We start from the raw sequence: 21,158 nt of genomic DNA, 5'->3' as shown, positions 1-21,158 counted from the left end.
TGAATAACACACACACATGCAAGCATATATATGGATGTAAATGTGTACATGTGTGTGTGTGTATAGAGTCAATGCAGGAAATATAGAAGTGGATGACACTCATACGCAAATACTATTATGGTCATGCATGTGTATGTGCATGAGGGAGAAAGAGAGAGAGTGTGTTTGTATGCATGTGTGAATGTGTATGCGTGTGTTTATGATTACTATTATATCAGCAATAATGTATCAGAAAATTTACTGTATATACCAAATTCTAAACAGCCAAAAGAATTTTTTTTTTATTATTGACATAAGAGGATATTGTTTTTCTCATTATTTCAGAAAACTCTCAATGATTCATAGAATCAAAAACCAATGATGATTTATTGAATTTATAAACATCCTTTTCTCTTTTATTCATTTTTATTCATTGTTATTAAGGTGGCGAGCGGGCAGAATCATTAGCATGCCGGACGAAATATTTAGCAGCATTTCATCTATCTTTACGTTCTGAGTTCAAATTCTGCCATGGTCAATTTTGCCTTTCATCCTTTTGGAGTTGATAGATTAAGTACCAGTGAAACATTGGAGGTCAATGTAATCAACTAGTCCCCTCTTTGCAAATTTCAGGCTTTGTGCCTTTAGTAGAAAGGATTATTATTATTATTATTATTATTATTATTATTATTATTATTATTATTATTATTGCCTCCACCATAGTGAAGGCAGAGGTATTGTTTTCAGTTATGTTTGTTTGTTTGTCTGCGGAAAAGATATCTCAAGAACCGCTGGTTGGATTCAGATGAAACTTTCAGGGATGTTTGGCCTGTGACTGGCATGAACTGATTAGAATTTGGGATCAATCAAGGATTCTGGATTATTTTTCCTGCTTTTTTACTCAAGTTTTGAGAGTGGTCGGATTCATTTTTTAGTATTCTTGTTTGTGAGAGCAGTTTATTTCAGATATTCTCATTTTAAAAATCATCCCTAGCTAATTGTTGAGAGGACATTGGTGTTGCCTTGGTGGAAGTTTGCGCTCTCTGAGTGCTCGTTATTATATTTTATTTATTATCTTTTCAGCCATGTAATCCAAGACATCCTGACTTTTCAACAAGCAAAAAGCTCTGCGAGAAAGAGGGCATTAATGATACATTGACCAGATTCCGCTGGCGTGTCTCTGCTCCAAGACACCCTGATGATGCTCCTAGTGGTTTAAGTAATGTTGAAGCCAACACTTTCTTCACATCCACAAAAGGAATCACGTTAGACAGTATATACTTTGGACCAGGTAAAATGGATTTTTCTATCAAGAGATATATTGGAATTCTGCCTTATCTAAAACAGTGTTTCTCAACAATTTTTTTGCCTATGGGACCTTTTGATTCCTATTTTACTTAACTGGACCCTCATAGACATTTGACGTTTAAAAAATGTCCCGTTATATTTTTATAATTAAATGACATTACAAACTGTATAAAAAAAATTGTTGAAATATTTTGTGTAATGTAAAAGTATACCCAACTTATTGCACATAAATATTAGCAGCAAAATCTTATGTAGACCCTCATGGGCCATAATGGACCCAGTAGTGAACCACTGATCTAAAATATTACCATTAACAAATGTTATAATTTAAGTCTCTTTAAGTCAAAACATAAACCTTTCTTTCATTATATATATATATAATTTCCATTTAAATTGAATATATGAACTAAAGCAAAGGTGTGACTGAGTGGTCAGAAACTGACTTCCCAAGCACATGGTTCTAGGTTCAGTCCTACTGTGTAATACCTTGAGCAAATATCTTTTAGTATAACCTTGGACCAACCAAAGTCTTGTGAGTTGATTTGATAGACAGAAACTGAAAGAAGCCCATCGTATATATATATTCTTTTATTCTTTTTCTTGTTTCAATCATTTAACTGTAGCCATGCTGGAGGACCACCTTTAGTTGAACAAATCAACCCCAGGATTTATTCTTTAGAGGTCTAGTACTTATTCTATCAGTCTCTTTTGTTGGACTGCTAAGTTATGGTGTCAGTGTGTTTATGTCCCTGTAACTTAACAGTTCGGCAAAAGAGATCAATAGAATAAATACTAAGCTTAAAAAATAAGTCCCATGGTCGATTTATTTGACTAAAAGCCTTCAAGGCAGTACCCCAGCATGGCCACAGTCAAATGACTGAAACAAGTAAAAGAAAAACAATAAGTCTGGCCTCTATGACATTTGCAGCTACCCTTCTCGATCTCAATATCTTGTGATATCAGAGGCTGATGTTGATGATGAAATGGGGTTTAATTGTCTTCTCACTATCCCCAATTCTGTTTCTTTCACAAAAGTTAGAAAAACACCATTTGAAACCTTTTTTTTTTTTTTTTGTTTTCTGTGGTTTTTCAGGCAGTGAAGTTCAGTGCGGCGCACGAGCTGTCAATGTAGATGGTGACCCTGGTTTGGAACTTTTAAGTTCCCCAACTACTATCAGTTCAGGCAAAGGACTCTGCAAACCTCAGAATGCCAATTCTCTGGATTTTGAACCCTTCTCTGCAAAACTAAGATACATCAGTAAGTTGTTGAACAAGATTTTTTTTTTAAATTTTCTTATACACTGTCAAAGTAAAGTTTTTGTTATTTAAATGTGACACACATAACAGCTATGTATGTAATTGTGTTTGTGTGAGTGTGTGTGTGTGTGTGTGTGTACTTGAGTACACACACACACACAGTGTCATCTATCTTTACTTGACTTATTGTTGTTTTCTATCCCCTTGGCCCGTTTCTCATGAGTTGTAGTGTCCAAAAACCACTATACGCAATAAGCTCATTCCATCCATATATTCAAATTCTGCTGAGGTCGACTTGGCCTTTCATCTTTTCAAGCTCAATTAAATAAGCATCAGTTACACACTGGGGTCAATGTACTCGACTTACCCCTCCCACCAAATTTCAGGCTTTGAGCCTATAGTAGACAGGATTATTATTATTATCAATAAATTATTGTCACCTTTGTGGACCCCAACAAGACTGGTGAGATTAGTGTGACCATTTCCCAGCTTGGAACAAACTGCCGGCATCAGTTGTTAGTTGTCGGAGCACTGCATCCTTCAAAACTTCCATGCTTCCTGAGATTCGCCAACACTACACCTTATTTTCTCCCCTCCATACACACACAAGCATGTATCTGACTCATACATTGTTCGCTTTCCAGACATTTGTACATTACTGCATATACTTTATACGCTCTTTCTGACAAGTTGTGGTGCACATGAGCACTGTATACAATAATTTCATTATTATTATTATTATATCTACCAGCCAATGTCTGCAAGAAAATATGGGGAGGGTGGGAATTGAGTCCTCATTTGAATAATTACAACAGAGCAACTCTGCTAAAGTCATCCAATGACTAGATTGTAAATTTAAACCTGACAACACTACATTTATGGTCAAAACAAGAAGACTACCACATTTTGTATTTCGTGACCCACATACAGCCCTTCACCCACATTTTGTGATCAATTATTTTATGATAACTTTACGTTTTGTGATCTGCACTATGATTCCTCTTTATTTTGTGACTTACACCAAAATTGGCCAATATTTATAGATAATATTTCATATAATAGGCGTAGGAGTGGCTGTGTGGTAAGTAGCTTGTTTATGAACCACATGGTTCCGGGTTCAGTCCCACTGCATGGCACCTTGGACAAGTGTCTTCTACTATAGCTCAGGTCGACCAAAGCCTTGTGAGTGGATTTGGTAGACGGAAACTGAAAGAAGCCCGTCGTATATATGTATATATATATGTGTGTGTGTGTATATGTTTGTGTGTCTGTCTTTGTCCCCCACAACATCGCTTGACAACCGATGCTGGTGTGTTTACGTCACCGTAACTTAGCAGTTCGGCAAAAAAGCGACCGATAGAATAAGTACTAGGGTTACAAAGAATAAGTCCTGGGGTCGATTTGCTCGACTAAAGGCGGTGCTCCAGCATGGCCACAGTCAAATGACTGAAACAAGTAAAATAGTAAAATAGTAGTAATAGTATAAAGAACCAGTAAATGGAAAATATATAGAATCCAGCCTATTAATTCAAACATTGACAAAATCACAATTTCTGCTAATATCGACAGACTTCAGAGTTACTTAGTTATTCAATGTTCATATTAGATTTTAAAACTTTATCATTACCAGGCTCTCAGGATTCTGTTTATGCCAACAAGATACAAATTACAGTCACTGTTCCACATCAAGATGGGATGCTACCAGCAATTTCAACAAGACATTTATCCAATTTTGAACTTATTCTCAGCCCGGATGGAACCAGAATTGGCCAGCATCGATGCTCAAACCTTTTGGACTATAATGAAATACAAACTAATTTTGGATTTATTAGCAACCAGACACGGAGTGTCCATAATATAAAAGAGATAGAACCATACCAGTTTAATGGCAAACTAAGAGGAAAATCTGCTCTTCGATTCTACAGGTTGGTTCCATTTTTCTGTGTAATTATGTATGTATGTGCACTTATCATCATCATCATCATCATCATTTAACGTCCATTTTCCATGCTAGCATGGGTTGGGCGGTTTTGACTGAGGGCTGGCAACCAGATGGCTCCGCCAGGCTCCAGTCTTGATCTGGCAGAGTTTCCACAGCTGGATGCCCTTCCTAACGCCAACCACTGCGAGAGTGTAATGGGTGCTTTTTTACATGCCACCTGCATGGGGGCCAGTAGGCAGTACTGGCAATGACCTCGCTCGAATCTTTTTACGCGTGCCACCGACACAGGTACCAGTGAAACGATGTTGTTTACATATATGAATATGTTGTGGCAGATATGAGGATGAGATGAAGACTACAGATAATGGGGAGTAGTAGTAAACTCAAGGTTCAATTCTCAATTAAGCTCTTTCGCTTCTTACTTCTTATACTCATTATGTCCTTCTGTAAGTAAAAATCAATATTATAGAGATACATCAAACCCAACAGGATGTATATGCTTGATATACAGGATGAATGAATCTTTTAGTGGTGATGCATCAAATTATGCTTTCATTTCTATATATTTATAATAATATATACATATTTAAAATGTATGAATCTTGAATATAATATAGCATACAGTATAATAAATATTGCATTTTATAATTAGTGTTATATCAAAAAAACCATAATTCTTGTTAAATACACTACCTTGGATTTTCTAGTAGAAACAATAATTTATTTTAAAAATATTATACCTGTATCATCATCATCATTATCATCATCATCATCATCATCATCATCATCATCATCATTATCATCATCATTTAACATCCATGCTGACATGGGTTGAACGGTTTGACCAGGGCTGGTAAGCTAAGGGGCTGCACCAGATTCTAGTCTGATTTGGCATGGTTTTCTATGGCTGGATGCCCTTCCTAATACGAACCACTCCAAGAATGTAATGGGTGCATTTGCATGCCACCAGCATGGGTGCCAGTTGTGTGACACCAGTAGTTGCCATGACTATGATTTCACTTAGCTTGATGGGTTTTCTTCTCAAGCACTGTATATTGCCAAAAGTCTCAGACATTTGTCCTTGAGTACATTTACACAACATATACTAAATATAATAATATTATACGGGTTAAATACTAAGAAAAAAAAAATCAGTTGAGCTAGAGGCTAAACATCAGCAGCATTTATTAAAGCTCTATTTACATTCTGAATTCAAACTTTCTAAGTTCAATAAAATAATGCATTCATGTTGTTCTTTTATTTCTAAATTTTACTTTCAGAAACCTAAATTTGGAGACATGTCTTTGGGAATTCACCAGTTATTATGCAATGTCTGAATTAATCACTATCTGTTCTGGTGAAATATCTTCTGATAATGAAGTAAGTAATTTGAAACTTTATCTTTCTGTCTACATACATACATACATACACACATGCATACACACACACATACATACATGCTTTATGAGATGAAAATTGTGTGGAAGCCTGTCATATCATCATCATCATCAAAGGGTTTAAGTCGATTACATCGACCCCAGTGTGTAACTGGTACTAATTTAATCGACCCCGAAAAGATGAAAGACTAAGTCGACCTCAGTGGAATTTGAACTCAGAATGTAGACAGACGAAATACCACTAAGCATTTCACACAGTGTGCTAACGTTTCTGCCATATATATATATATATATATATATATATACACACACACACACACACACCAGCAGCAAGCAACACTGTAGTAAGATCCATTTTCAATACTTGCTTGGGTTTGATGGGTCATCATAAACTGCATTAGTTCTTATTTGGAGTTACTCCCTGCTGAGATGTGTAGGAATCACAGCTCATTCATATATTCTATTTTTGGCATAATGCCTAAGGCTGGATGCCCTTCCTAACAGCAACCACTTTACAGAGAGTATTGAGTGCATTTTATCATGGTACCTGTGATAGAGAGATTGTCTTGTTGTTTGCAAGACCAAAGGATCTTCTCTGCTCTAAAACATCTCCAGTCATTCACCATTTGTTTTGGAGAGTGTAGTGGGTGGATACTATCATGACACCAGCATTAGAGAGATTGCTTTACTCTTGGCAAGATTGAACAATCCCCTCTACTCTACATTATTTCAATTTATTCAAGGCAATATGACAGAAATGGTAACTGGAAGGAAGAATGATGAAAGAGAAAGAACCAAGACAATAGGTTTGTAGGAGAGAGATTATAATAGAGGACAGGCAGAGAAACAGGAGAGATAAGGAGATAGAAGAGAAAGTAATGAAATAGAGAGCAGCTATATGTTGGTTGCTGGTAAGGAGGTGGAATACAAAAAAGCAGGATTGGTGGGATAGAAGAGAAAGTAAAAGAAGTTGAACAGAGAGAGAGAGAGAGAGAGAGAAATGAATAATATAATGAGTGATGGGGAAATATGATGTAGAGAGTTATGGATAACAATGAAGATGAGGGATGATAAGAGTGAGTCATATTGAAAGGATACAGTAATGATGGCAGGGAGTACAGAAATTCATCAGTTGTTGAGACAATACTGGATAATTTCATTTTTATATTGTGTATAGCCTTTAGAATTAGAAGTATTCATTGCATGAAAATTGCAGAAACCTCTCATTAAAACATAAAATTAAACAATGAAAAAGATTTTAAAAATATGTATCCCTATATAAAGCAGCAGGGTGGTACCACCTCTTGGGAACTGTAGAAAATGTTATAGGGGTACCAGAGACAAAGGGAATAGTAGAAGACAATAGTTGTTTCTTTTAATTTGCCCTAATTTTCAAAATTATTTTCATGTATTGTTCTGTGTGTGAATCATCTGGCAATATTGCTACTGATGAAAATCTTGTTTGAAATTCCATATATATTGATGAATATACTTATGTGCAAGTAGTTATTTAATGGTAATCAACCAGTCTGCAAAATTTTTTTCTTTTTTTTTTTTCTTTTTTTTTCTTTTTTCTTTTTTTTTTTTGTAGTATATTTAATTTGGTTGAATTGTAGCAATGGGGTCACTGAAAATGTGTTAGTTAAAAAAAAAAAAAAGGGGGCGAGAGTTAAAAATTCATTTGAAAATCCATGACGTTGAGTATTTAGGACAAGTTGACTGGGTGGAGCTGATCTCACTTCCATCTATACCCAGCTTTGAAAGTTAACAAAAATAAATACATCTATTCATTTCCTTTATGCTGGTTTATGGGGGTAAAGTCTACTCATTACAGCTTCAGCCTACTGAGAACATAACTGTCCCAACTCCGGCACCTGCCACTACAGTAATTGAATAACAACCACCCAAATTAAGGATAATAACTGCATTCTGTTTGGCTTGTATAGTTATTTACTTTGGTTCTATTAAATACCAATTATAGAATGATGTGTTACTGCACTGTTGGCATTTCCAACTAATTTCCATTGGCACATCTTAATTACATTCATCTAACTCTTCCCGCACATTTTTCTAATTTTGTCCCTTTTTCTCCCCCGCTTCCAGGCTGAATCAGTAAAGAGTTTAGCTTTTATTCTGTGACTGTTCCATTAAAGTATGTCACAGCACATTGAACTCTGTTGCTGCTCTCTCCAAGAAACATGCTTGCACTGCACATAAATTACTTTCTTGAGAGACAAGATAAAGAGACTGACAATACACTTTATAATGTGCATGTGTGTGTGTGTGTGTGTGTGTGTGTGTGTATACTCTTTATTCTTTTACTTGTTTCAGTTATCTGACTGTGGCCATGCTATAGCAACGCCTTTTAGTCGAGCAAATTGACCCCAGGACTTATTGTTTGTAAACCTAGTACTTATTCTATCGGTCTCTTTTGCTGAACCGCTAAGTTACGGAGACGTAAACACACCAGCATCGGTTGTCAAGCGATGTTGGGGGGACAAACACAGACACACAAACATTTACACACACACATACATATATATATACATATATACTATACGACGGGCTTCTTTCAGATTCTGTCTACCAAATCCACTCACAAGGCTTTGGTCGGCCAGAGGCTATAGTAGGAGACACTTGCCCAAGGTGCCATGCAGTGGGACTGAAACCGGAACCATGTGGTTTGTAAGCAAGCTACTTACCACACAGCCACTCCTACGCCTATGTATATAAATCATCATCAACATCATTGTCGTTGTTGGCATGGGTTGGACGGTTTGACTGAGGGCTGGTGAGCTAGAAGACTGCACCAGGCTCCAATTTGATCTGGCAACTACTCCGAGAGTGTAGTGAGTGCTTTTACATGCCACCAGCACAGCGGTTTGGCAAAAGAGACCGATAGAATAAGTACTGGGCTTTGATTTGCTTGACTAAAGGTGGTGCTCCAGCATGGCGACAGTCAAATGGCTGAAACCAGTAAAAGAGTATATATATATATATATATATATCATCATCATCATTATCATTATCATCATTTGACGTCCGCTTTCCATACTAGCATGGGTTGGACGATTTGACTGAGGACTGGTGAACCAGATGGCTGCGCCAGGCTCCAATCTGATCTGGCAGAGTTTCTACAGCTGGATGCCCTTCCTAACGCCAACCACTCCGAGAGTGTAGTGGGTGCTTTTTACGTGCCACTGGCCCGAGGGCCAGTCTGGCGGTACAGGCATCGGCCACACTCGAAATGGTGGTTTTTACGTGCCACCTGCACAGGACTCAGTCCAGTGGCACTGGCAACGACCTCGCTCGAATATATTGTTCATGTGCCACCGGCACAAGTGCCAGTAAGGCGACATTGGTAACGATCACGCTCAAATGGTGCTTTTTACGCGCCACCGGTACGGAAGCCGGACAGCTGCTCATATATATACATACCTGTTTATATATTTCTTTACTATCCACAAGGGGCTAAACATAGAGGGGGCAAACAAGGACAGACAAAGGGATTAAGTCGATTACATCGACCCCAGTGCGAAACTGGTACTCTATTTATCGACCACGAAAGGATGAAAGGCAAAGTCAACCTCGGCGGAATTTGAACTCAGAACGTAACGACAGACGCAATACGGCTACGCATTTCGCCCGGCGTGCTAACGTTTCTGCCAGCTCGCCGCCTGTATACCTGTTTATATACTCAGAGACATTAAACACACTTAGAAATGTGTGTGTGTGTGTGTGTCTGTGTGTGTGTGTGTCTGTGTGTGTGCATGTGTGTGTGCGGTCGCGCGTACATGCATACACACACACATATAATGAGTTTATGCTCAGTTTCTGCATGCCAAATTCTACTTAAATCAAAGGTGTTGTGCAGCAGGATTGAACTCGTAGCCGTATGATTACGAAACAAACTTCTCGACCATACAGCGATGTTGTGCCTATATTTTTAGCGAATGTTTGAACCATAAGTCTATACAGTGTCTTGAAATTTCACCTTCATGAAACTTACTTCGTATATTTAAAACACGAAAATTCTTACGGAATCCTCCCGATAGACATTATTTCATATGTAGTTATCTCCCTTACAACTATTGAATTTTGTCAAGGGAAATGATTACTATATTTTTACACATAAATTACTTCCCTTAGATTCATAATGCATTATTAAAAAAGCGCATGTTCCTTTTTTCTTATACTTCTATATTATCTACTAAAAGAAAGTATGCCTTTGTATCGTCTGATTTATCGAGAATTCCTCTAATGTATATTCTACAGAATTCAATAAGATATAATAAATATCATTTACCATATTTAATCCTTTATTTCGCCTTTTTTTTCTTTTTCTTCTCTAGATACCCGAATCCAAGCAATCGTTTATGACGTTGAAGCTTCCTCTGTATTTATCGTACGTCTTTCATTCACCTGACGTTCCTGTTGGTTGGCAACATTTTGACACTAGTTTACAACTGTCAATGAGATTCTCCTATGATACACCAAGTCTGTGGCAATATGGCATTGGTTCCGATACCCAAGCAACACAAAAAGGTTAGATATGCCAAAATCCATTACTTCATACATATACTGTGAATAGAGTTTTAGTTAAAAAAAAGGTTTTTAATAAAAACAAAAACACGTTTGTAAGAATTTTCTGTCAGAGTTCGCAACCATTTTCCAAGACTAGAAAGACTGTGATACAAACATAATTAATTATTTAAAATTAATTGATTCATTGAATACAACATAATCATCATCATCATCATCATCGTCGTTTAACGTCCGCTTTCCATGCTAGCATAGGTTGGACGGTTTGACTCTGGGCTGGCGAACCAGATGGCTGCACCAGGCTTCAGTCTTGATCTGGCAGAGTTTCTACAGCTGGATGCCCTTCCTAACTCCAACCACTCTGAGAGTGTAGTGGGTGCTTTTACGTGCCACCGGCACAGGGGCAGTCAGGCAGTGCTGGCAACGACCTCGCTCAAATTTTTTACACATGCCAACGGCACAGGTGCCAGTAAGGCAATGCTGGTAACGACCCCGCTCGAATGGTGCCTCCTACATACCACTGGCACAGAAGCCAGTTAACCGCTCTGGCAACAATCACACTTGGATGGTGCTCTTAGCACCCTACTAGCCCGGGGCACAAGTGCCAGTAAGGCAAAGCTGGCAACGCTCACACTCGAATGGTGCCTTATACAATAGTAATGTAGTCAGTCGTTGAACTACATGTTCATTTAGTCTCAATTTTTTAGTCAATTAATGCATATATTCACTAGGGTTGTTATAGCTATTATTCAACAGTATAGTTCACTTCTGTGTAAAACTCCAAACCTCATTGAATAGCCCCTTGCTCATATCACCATCAACATGGATCATAACTCATTAGCCTTTGCTTTCTATTTCAGGTGTTCTCTATCCTTCCAGTATGACTATTTTGAATGATGGCAAACTGAGAGTAGATTTCAAGAGCAAAGCATTATTTCATGGGCTTTTTGTTACCTCACATCTAGGTAAGTGTCTTCTTTTAATTTCTTTTCGTTTTTCTTCATTTAACCTCTCAGTTGTATCATGAACAATTGTTGGACTCCAACCATGCTGGGGCACTATCTTGAAGGGTTTACTTAACATTTTCAAAAATAAGATTTATATCTTCAAACTAGAAGTTTTCTTTCGTAGGCTGGAACAGTTAATTATTTCTTCTCAAGTTTCATTCACCATCATCATCATCATCATCATCATCGTTTAGCATCTGCTTTCCCATGCTAGCATGAGTTGGACGGTTCAACTGGCGTCTGGGGAGCCAGAAGGCTGCACCAGGCCCAGTCTGATCTGGCAATGTTTCTACGGCTGGATGCCCTTCCTAATGCCAACCATTCCGTGAGTGTTGTGGGTGCTTTTACGTGCCACCGGCACAGGTGCCAGACGAGGCTGGCAAACGGCCACGATTGGATGGTGCTTTTTACGTGCCACCGGCACGAGGCCAGTCGGGGTGGCGCTAGCAACGGCCACGTTCGGATGGTTTGCTTACGTACCACCGGCACTGGTATCACAGCTGCAATTTCTGGTATCATAGCATTCACCACAATTACAAAATTGGCAGATCCACACCCCCAACGCCCCTCAGCACACACAAGTGAAACACAGTATGCAAAATATCTAAATTTTGTTTTTTTTCTTGTAAATTCTAGATAGTGATATTGAATCAATGGTGGTTTCTATCAGTCATCCTGATCTCACTTTTACTCTGGAACTTCTTCAAAGTGAACAAACATATCAGGAACCAGTGCAGACTTGGCGCTTCACATCAGATTTTGGTGTAAGTATTTCTGATTATATTTTTCCTCACTGTTTCCCATTAATTAATGTGAACTGCAATAATCACAATTAACTATATTCAAAATATGTTTTGCTGTTTAAAATTTACATGTAATATGGTTTTAGCCCATACATACTATGCAATTAAAAAATACATGTAATTTGGTTTAAAATATACATGCTTTTTAAAATAGACATATAATAAAGTTTTAATAACAGATACATCATATGTTTTCAAAATATCTATGTAATATAATAAATAAAGATACTACATCAATGAACATGTTGCAGGTGGTTCAATGTTGCTGCAATTTAACAATAGGGCAAAGGGAAAATACCTCAGTAAAGCATTCTACATACCATTTAAAATATGATAGGGTTTCGCATGTATAGAACTTTAGTCAACTGTTTTGTTACTTTCATCTATCAACTTCTAAATAGACTAAAGTGAACTTGCTTTGCAAGCCCGCCACCCCACAAAAATCTATCAATTTTATGTTATATTACTGTGTTGAAGTGAACCTCTTCACTGCATTGCCAACTCAAAATTAAGTAACTGCTATCTAAACAAAAAAAGGAGTCCCAGCTGATACGATTAATGGAACAGCTTGCTCATGAAAATAATGTACAAGTGGCTGTGCACTCCACAGATGCATGTACCCTTAACGTAATTCTCAGGGAGATTCAGTGTGAGAGAGGGTGTGACAAGGCTGGCCCTTTGAAATACAGGTACCACTCATTTTTGCCAGGTGAGTGGACTGGAGCAATGTGAAATGAAGTGTTCTGCTCAAGGATACAACATGTCACCAGGAATTGAACTCACGACTTTATGATCCTGAGCCAAATACCCTAACCACTAATCCATGTGACTTCACATTATCTTAACTACTGACATTGCAAAGAGCTAGTAACTGGACAGTAACTGTAAACCCATCAGCTACTCAACCAGTGAGCAATTTATTTGACCCTTCTATAGCCTTACATTGGTTAAAAAGGCATGCATTTTTAGAGCAGATTATTCTGTCAAATGTAATGTTGATTTATTTACATTGTTTCAAATTAATCATGCATTATCTGGTAGCTTCAAGATTTCAACTATCATCATCATCATCATCATTGTTTAACGTCCGCTTTCCATGCTAGCATGTGTTGGACGATTTGACTGAGGGCTGGCGAACCAGATGGCTGCACCAGACTCCAATCTTGATCTGGCAGAGTTTCTACAGTTGGATGCCCCTCCTAATGCCAACCACTCCGAGAGTGTAGTGGGTGCTTTTACATTCCACCGGTACGAGGGGACATGCTTATTTTTAAGTGACATTGTAGGGCAGGTGTGAGGGACCAGAACTAGCTATAACATAAACAGAAATGAGTAGGTCAGATATGACTGACTTCAATACTAAAGGTTTGATTAAAATCAAAACCAATGCAAGACCAATTCTTATTTTACAAATAGTAGAAAAAGACACAAGGTACAAGGTTGACCCTGCAGGATTTGAAATCAGAAAAATAGAAGCGAAACACTCGGTACTATTTGACATTTAGTTCAGCTTGTTAGGCTTTTTTTAAAATCTTTTTGCGACTGATAGTGAAAATAAATGATGTAATAATAAAATGTTAACTTATCATTACAGATCGATGATTATTCTGGTCAATACAAAGTTAAACTGGTGTCCTGTACACTACCTTTAAGTGAAGAATTCAATAATGCTATGTCTTGTGAGCCTCAAGAAACCATATCCTTTGATTTACCAATACGTTTACAGCAAATCTCAGATCCAGTTCCAGCACGTTTCAGCCTCAATACAGAATTCCATTTGACACAGAAGCGAGATATCTGGCTTGGAGAAAATTCAATAAGTTCTGCAAATAATGATGTTTTTACTTATGGTAATGAACTGAAACTTGTTTCTTTGTATATTATTTTATTAATTAAATAAATACTTTTTTCTTTTGTGTTCTTAATGATTGAAAATTTGTTGAAGTTCTGAGTTGGTACATAAAATTTCAGTATTCTTCATATATTCATCATATATTCTTCAAATAACTACATGATGATGGAATTGATTTTAATTAATTTATTTATCTATATATTTATATATATATATATTTATTTATCTATTTATCTTTACCTTTCTAGGAAACCCTATTTATGGACGTATTAACACTGACCCTATTATCAGTCAAAGAGACCCTTCCAATCTCGGTCTTGAAATGGTTTTCCTCTGTTCTGGCCAGATGGGTTACATTCCAAAATATGATCCGCAAAATCGAGAATATGGCTGTGTTGAGAAATCTGCCAATTTGCAATATGTTTTCAAAATATTGGTAAGATTCTTCCTTTTTTTTTAAATTCTTTCTCATCTTAACCAAATTTTAGAATTTTCATTTAAGTTTTTTTTTTTAATATTTGTATTATTGTTGTTTTCATTATGGCCAATGAACTAAATTTGAACTTGGTTATGTCTTATTGAATACTGTCATTAGACTTAGAGTGTGCGAGACTGCAATCATCAATTTGTCCTTCCATTTTTAAGAACAGTAATGTGCAACTTCAGGGAGAATTGGTTGCTATTTTTAACAGTCTGAAGCACCCTATAAAAGCTCAGTCACTCAGGCTGGTCAGTATGAGTGCAACCTTAAAGCTAAATTATGTAAAAATTATATGAAAAGGATTGTGTTCACATATAGGTAAAATATATCATATCATACCTTCATACTGTGTGGACTGAAATCTTTATTGACAGGTCTCTGGTATAAAAAATAAAGTGTTAAAACTTACAGTATGCAAATTAGTAATCCCAGTTCTCTGTAACTACAGGAATTGTTGTTGTGTCTGGGGAGTCACACTGCCTTAATATCTAACACACTCACCGATTCAATTTCCACTCACTTATATTTTATCTTTTCCGTAATTTTTGTTGCTTTTGCAGCTTTGACCATGAATGTTCACAACATGCATTGACAAGGTTGCAAAAGCAAGGAAAAAAATATATATATATAAATAATAAATGAGTGGAAATTGAACAAGTGAGTGTGTTAGATATTAAGGCGGAATGACCCTCCCCAGACACAACAACATTTAATAACAATAATTATGATATTTATTTCTTTGTTTTTTCAAAAATATGTAATTTTAATTACAGGACCGAGCTGCTCCACATACAACTGATAAACTATTTCACAACGTCTCTTTCAATGCTACGTTTGCAAGGGAAGACTCTTCGGCTTTCAGACTCACCAATACACCTGGTGCTGATGGATTCACGTTCTCCTCTGCACCTTTGTTTCAGGTAAGACAAATGCAGTTTCTCAACATTTCCTAGTATGGCTGTATACATGCTGTTTTAGGTTCAGTCCTACTCTGTAGAACTTTGGGAGGGTGCCTTCTTCTATAGTCCCAGACCTACCAAGGACTTGAGAGGGAATTTGGTAGACAGGAATACTGTGCAGATGCCCACTATATATGATATATATATATGTATGTATGTACATATGTATATATATATATATATATATATATATATATATATATATATATATATATATATGTATGAAGTAACAAACTGAGAAAAAGATATCCTTCAAAGGGGTGTGTTAAACATCCAATTCACTGGTACTTCAGTTGGATACCATATAAATATTGGTATAATTCTATTATACAGATAAATTAAACATAGAGATATACTATTGACAATCCAATAATTTATTTATATTACAATATTATATTAAATACAATGAATATAATATAATATAACATAAAAACCATAAAAGGCCAAGACAAAGGTTTTTATAATTATTTATGTTATATAATATTATGCTATATTATATTCATAATATTTAATGTAATATTGTAATATAGATAATAATTACTATTATAATAATAATAATTATTATATTTTTTTAATCTTTATACTATTTCTAATCTTTGTTCTTGTTTACATTGCCTTTATTTTCTTCATTGTTTGACAAGCTGTTATTGGTGAAACTTTGACTGTCAAATAAAATATTTGACTGAAATACAATACTTTGAGATTGAGTAATTTTTTCAGTTGTGTTTTGCTACTTTTAATCTTCTTTAAAAACATATATACACGCATATATATATCTTTAAAAAAGTCTTTGCAAAAAATATTTGATATAATCACAATATTTAAAGAAAGATTTTCATAAAATAAAAATTATTAATTATATTTAAAAAAACATTTTAAAAGAAAACAAATCACAAATTTTTTAGAAGGAAGTTTTCAATACACACACCTACACATATACATATACACATAAACATGTTTATATCAATTACACACACGTATAGTTCTTCCAATTGTAGTTTATAATTTCTCTTTTACACATGTTCATCTCTGCAAACCTTCCTTTAATTTCAGGTTAGTCCAATTCGCCCTTGGTTCCTACATGTCATTTATACAATTCGTTCTCAAGAGAATGCATCAATCATGGGCAAACGCAGTATTGAATATCACAATGTGAAAGTTCATCATTCCGGACATCGTCCCAAACGGTCCACAGTTGATGTAGAAGGTGTTGGAAATGATGGTAAAGGCACAAATATGGCCTTCGTCTTACTGGATCCTCAAGGAAAACCACTGGAGCGTGGCACCAATAAAAGAGTGGAATCATTCCCAATGGTTCCTATTTTCGTGACAATCGCAGTTCTCCTTCTGCTGTTTATTGTTGGAATTATTGTTTTCTTACACCAAAAAAGAAAGACATCTACACCACCTCATTCCCCAGCAAACACGTTTTCATCATCAGGAGGCAAAGCCCAGATAGTGTATGCAAACCACAATGCAAAGTTTGACACAGAAAAAACTGAAGTATAATATTGCTGGGGACTAAGATCTCGATTTGAAATCCATAATCTCAAATGAATGTAATCAGAAAAAACTTGAATGCTCATTCTGAAACTTACATTCATTCACTAAGAATGGTTATGGCAATCTGGCAATAAGTTATATTTCTTAAAGAATCATCAAAGTGATGTGACATTGCCAAACCTGATGGTATTAAGATGAAATTGACCATCTGTTTCCATGCTCTGTTTACTGTCCTTCTAATGGAAAAAAAAAATACATTAAAATAAAATATAGCAAATATTTGCTTGAATTCTAGAGGTAAAATTCTGAACCAGTTTTATGGGAAAAAGTCCATTTTATAAACAATTTCACAAATAATATTTGATTCATTTTTCTTTTATTTTTTTGAAGGGAAATACGAATAAACATTTGTTAAAAAAAAAAAGGTTTCTTTAAAATGAAGGAACATTTGCTAAATGTCTGTCTTAAATGGTTTTAATGGGCATAACTCTAAAGGCATTCTAAATTGAAAACAGCAAATTTTTGATAACTAAATATCTGAGACGCCACAACTAATGAAACTCAGTTTTGCTAAATACACACTTGCAGACACAAACACATAAAAACATGGATTTATATAAACTGAATCCCCTTTTTTTAAAAAATTTTATTTTACTTTTCTCTCAACTTGAGTTTGCTGTCACTGCAATCCTCAGGCAAAAACATTTTTCATTTGGTATTTGGGTTGCTTTTATATTTATATATATATACATATATATATCAGAACAAGTTCAGTCTTTTGCTGTAGCTATAATTTCTTTTAACTCCTTTCTAATGTTCTTTTATCAGGGCATTGTCCATGGTTGTTGCTTCATTTCCTGTTATTCTATTTTTTACTTATGTATTACATTTTTGTACTTTGTTAGACCAAAGTTGGATTTTTTGAAATTTCATACCTGCACATCATTTCTCGTTGACCAGTTCAATAGTTGTTTTGTCTCTGCTTGTTCGTTGCATAATTGCATCCTACTCTGATCTGCAAATAATGTAAATACCCACAAATATAACAGCAGGGTAAATACCAGTAGAAGTACAAAAATGCTAACATCAAAATACTGACAACAAAATTTAGCAGAAGGTAAACATGATATTTTAGGGTCATGAAACGGGTGATACAATGCAACCCATGTACACACACTCTCAGAATATACTGAAAATATCTTCAGTGCTGTCAGATATTTTTAGTGATGCTGAAATAATAATTTATGAAGTAGACAGACCAACATTAACCAGGCAGGATATAAACAATGTAATCAACAGGTAAATACAAGACAATTACTGAATGAACCAATGAATAAGGGGAAAGAAACAAATAAACAGTTCTAGTAAAACATGATACAGGTTTGAAAAACTGGAATTGATTACACAGATGAAGAGCTTGACTATTGAACTGACCAATGGCAATGATATTTAGATAATTAATTTCATAAAAATAACTCCAGACCAACAGAATTTGAAGGACAATATACAGATAAACATCAGTGAAGCCCATCCATGGAAAAGGTACAATCAATGAATTTAGCAAATGAAATAATGACACACCTCATAAGGCATTAGAAATTAGCTAATAAAAACCTATTCAGATATATATAAAATTGACTAGAATACTGAGAGAAAATAGTTCTTGCCTGAAAATTGCAATAGCATGAAACTCAAGTCTTGAACAAAATCATTCAGATTAACTAAATCAAAAACACCAAATATTGAGTGCCCTTTCTTGCTTTTGTTGACAAATTTTGACAATATATATATATATATATATATATATATATATATACATATGCACATACATAAATACATATGTACACACACACATATACTTGCATTTTGGTGTTCATGAAATTTTATTTATTCATTTATTTGTATAATTTCCTTTTTAATATGATTTTTGTTATAGAAATTAGGAAAATATGATTGAAAAAAATCAATCATATGGATTCAGTCATGAATGTCATAACTGACACATGTTGCCCTGTATTAAAAGAGCCACGAATAGATAAAAGGAAACTAGTAGACAAAACAGAACCATCGAGAACAACAACAACAACAGCAACAACAACAAACGTCAATCTCTTTATGGTTTATTTATGGGCACAAAACCTTGGCATTATCTACAGCTGTTTAAAATCTTCAAACTTAATTAGCGGGTATTAATAATTGATTGGTTATTCCAGTGTCTGTTAGCAGCTTTTAATGATTTCATTTTAATGAATAGCTTCTCTAGTCTAGTGTTCTTGACATGAATGAGAAACATTAAACTCAGGTTCCCTCCCTGGATAGAATATCTTTTTTGATCAATTACCACATGTAATTCATCAATTAGCTCACTTTCATTGAAAGCAATTAAGAAAATTAAGGAGCTATACGAAATGAAACCATTAGTGTGTCATATGTAAATGTGTGAGTGACTGTGTGGCATGTGTTCATATGTATAAGTATGTGTCTGTGCATTTGTATATATTTATATATGACACATTATTTATATAGTCATATATTTATATGTTTATATATATATATATGCAGACACACACATAAGTATGTTTTATATATATATATATATATATATATATATACTTATCATTGGTTATGTTTTGGGCAATCAGACAGTTACACTTGGTTTCTGACCAGCCATAACTAACAGCTGTGCAAAAGATTTCTGTTCAAGAAACTTTTTAGAGTGTCTTTTTTGTCAGATTTTATGAACAACTGACTGATTTTATATCTATCTATCTATCTATCTATCTATCTATCTATCTATCTATCTATCTATCTATCTATCTATCTATCTATCTATCTATCTATCTATCTATCTATCTATCTATCTATCTATCTATCTATATATATATATATATATATATATATATATTATATATATATATATCAATTTAATACACATGTCAAAAGATCTTACAATAGTTTCATGCTTTTAGGATACTTTAACTAGACATATTTATAAAATACACCATGTATCTACAAGCAATCTTTCAGGCTCTGTTTATGTATGTATATATATATATGTAAGGTATATGTGTATGTACAAATACATGCACACATACAGATATACACATGCATACATATGAATGGGTGTGTATATACACACACACATAGATATGTATATGTATACATATATATATATATATATATATATATATACACTCCTATTGTTTATTAGTTTCCTTTTTGTTCTTGAAAGAATATATGAAAATTTAAAAAAATAAATAAATAAAACATAACAGTTTATACCTCTGCTAAGACCAAATCCAAGCTTCCAAATCAAAAGACTAAAGACAGTTCTAATTGTTTGTAGTTTTTTTTCGTTTTTATGTATTTATGTTAATGTTTTTTTTTTTCTTCAATTAAATTTTATTGCTAGCTTGCTATATATTCCTACCAAAGTCAGTTACCCAACTTTTGAAGTATAAGATGAGAAATGTTCCTTTTTCACACTGACAATCACTCTGTGATAAACTGCTCAATAGAAACCATATCCCATCTTCCCTAACCCCATCCAACTGTGATATGATAACTGTTTAATACATGCTGTGCTAGAACTGGTTCGAAAAATTTTCCTCTTGTAGAGACAGTAAAAATTTTTTTTTTTTCGGATTTTTTGCCCTTAATTATAGAACTCTTTTGCCCCATCTTTTGAATTTTTTTTTATTTTGTCTTCTTCAAAGTTTCTCAAATTCTGGATTCCACCAATTCTTCTTAGCCTGAATATATATTTTTTTCTTTTCCTTTTTTTCACTCCTAGAAATGTCTCTCCTCAATAGAGGTATCATTTCTTCCTAAATTTTTTTTAAACCCTAAATGAAAATAACTCCATGGTGACCAGAAATTTGAAAAAAAAAAAAGTGTAAAAAAAATGTCGGTATATTATTCTTGTCATTACTATTTTTATTATTATCACATTAAAATTATTCTCATTTATTATTGTATATTACTATTATCATTAGCAACATCATCAGCATCATCATTATTACCATTGTCATTATTATTATTATTTTTATTTTTGTTGTTACTATGACAAGCATCATGATGCAATGTATATTCTAGATAAACTGAGTCCATAAGATACTGGTTTTAAAC

The 21,158-nt window shown here is 34.7% G+C and overlaps 1 protein-coding gene across 1 annotated transcript in view; it reads left to right on the top strand.

Moving 5' to 3' along the window:
* LOC115228986 (extracellular matrix protein 3-like) overlaps positions 1 to 18,124 on the top strand; it is a 507,023-nt gene extending 488,899 nt beyond the window's left edge. Inside the window, exons 15-25 of the mRNA XM_029799424.2 lie at positions 1,063 to 1,270; positions 2,381 to 2,545; positions 4,175 to 4,469; positions 5,767 to 5,866; positions 10,236 to 10,428; positions 11,286 to 11,390; positions 12,069 to 12,196; positions 13,830 to 14,085; positions 14,336 to 14,523; positions 15,342 to 15,488; positions 16,581 to 18,124. Coding sequence (XP_029655284.1) covers positions 1,063 to 1,270; positions 2,381 to 2,545; positions 4,175 to 4,469; positions 5,767 to 5,866; positions 10,236 to 10,428; positions 11,286 to 11,390; positions 12,069 to 12,196; positions 13,830 to 14,085; positions 14,336 to 14,523; positions 15,342 to 15,488; positions 16,581 to 17,036 — 2,241 coding nt within the window. The 3' untranslated portion in view covers positions 17,037 to 18,124. The remainder of the gene's footprint in view (positions 1 to 1,062; positions 1,271 to 2,380; positions 2,546 to 4,174; positions 4,470 to 5,766; positions 5,867 to 10,235; positions 10,429 to 11,285; positions 11,391 to 12,068; positions 12,197 to 13,829; positions 14,086 to 14,335; positions 14,524 to 15,341; positions 15,489 to 16,580) is intronic.
* Positions 18,125 to 21,158: the final 3,034 nt, after the last annotated feature.

This window comes from Octopus sinensis, linkage group LG2 (genome assembly GCF_006345805.1).
Source record: "Octopus sinensis linkage group LG2, ASM634580v1, whole genome shotgun sequence".
NCBI lineage: Eukaryota > Metazoa > Mollusca > Cephalopoda > Octopoda > Octopodidae > Octopus > Octopus sinensis.
Note: the sequence above shows the minus strand (reverse complement) of the source record. Positions and strands in the feature narration are given on the sequence as shown.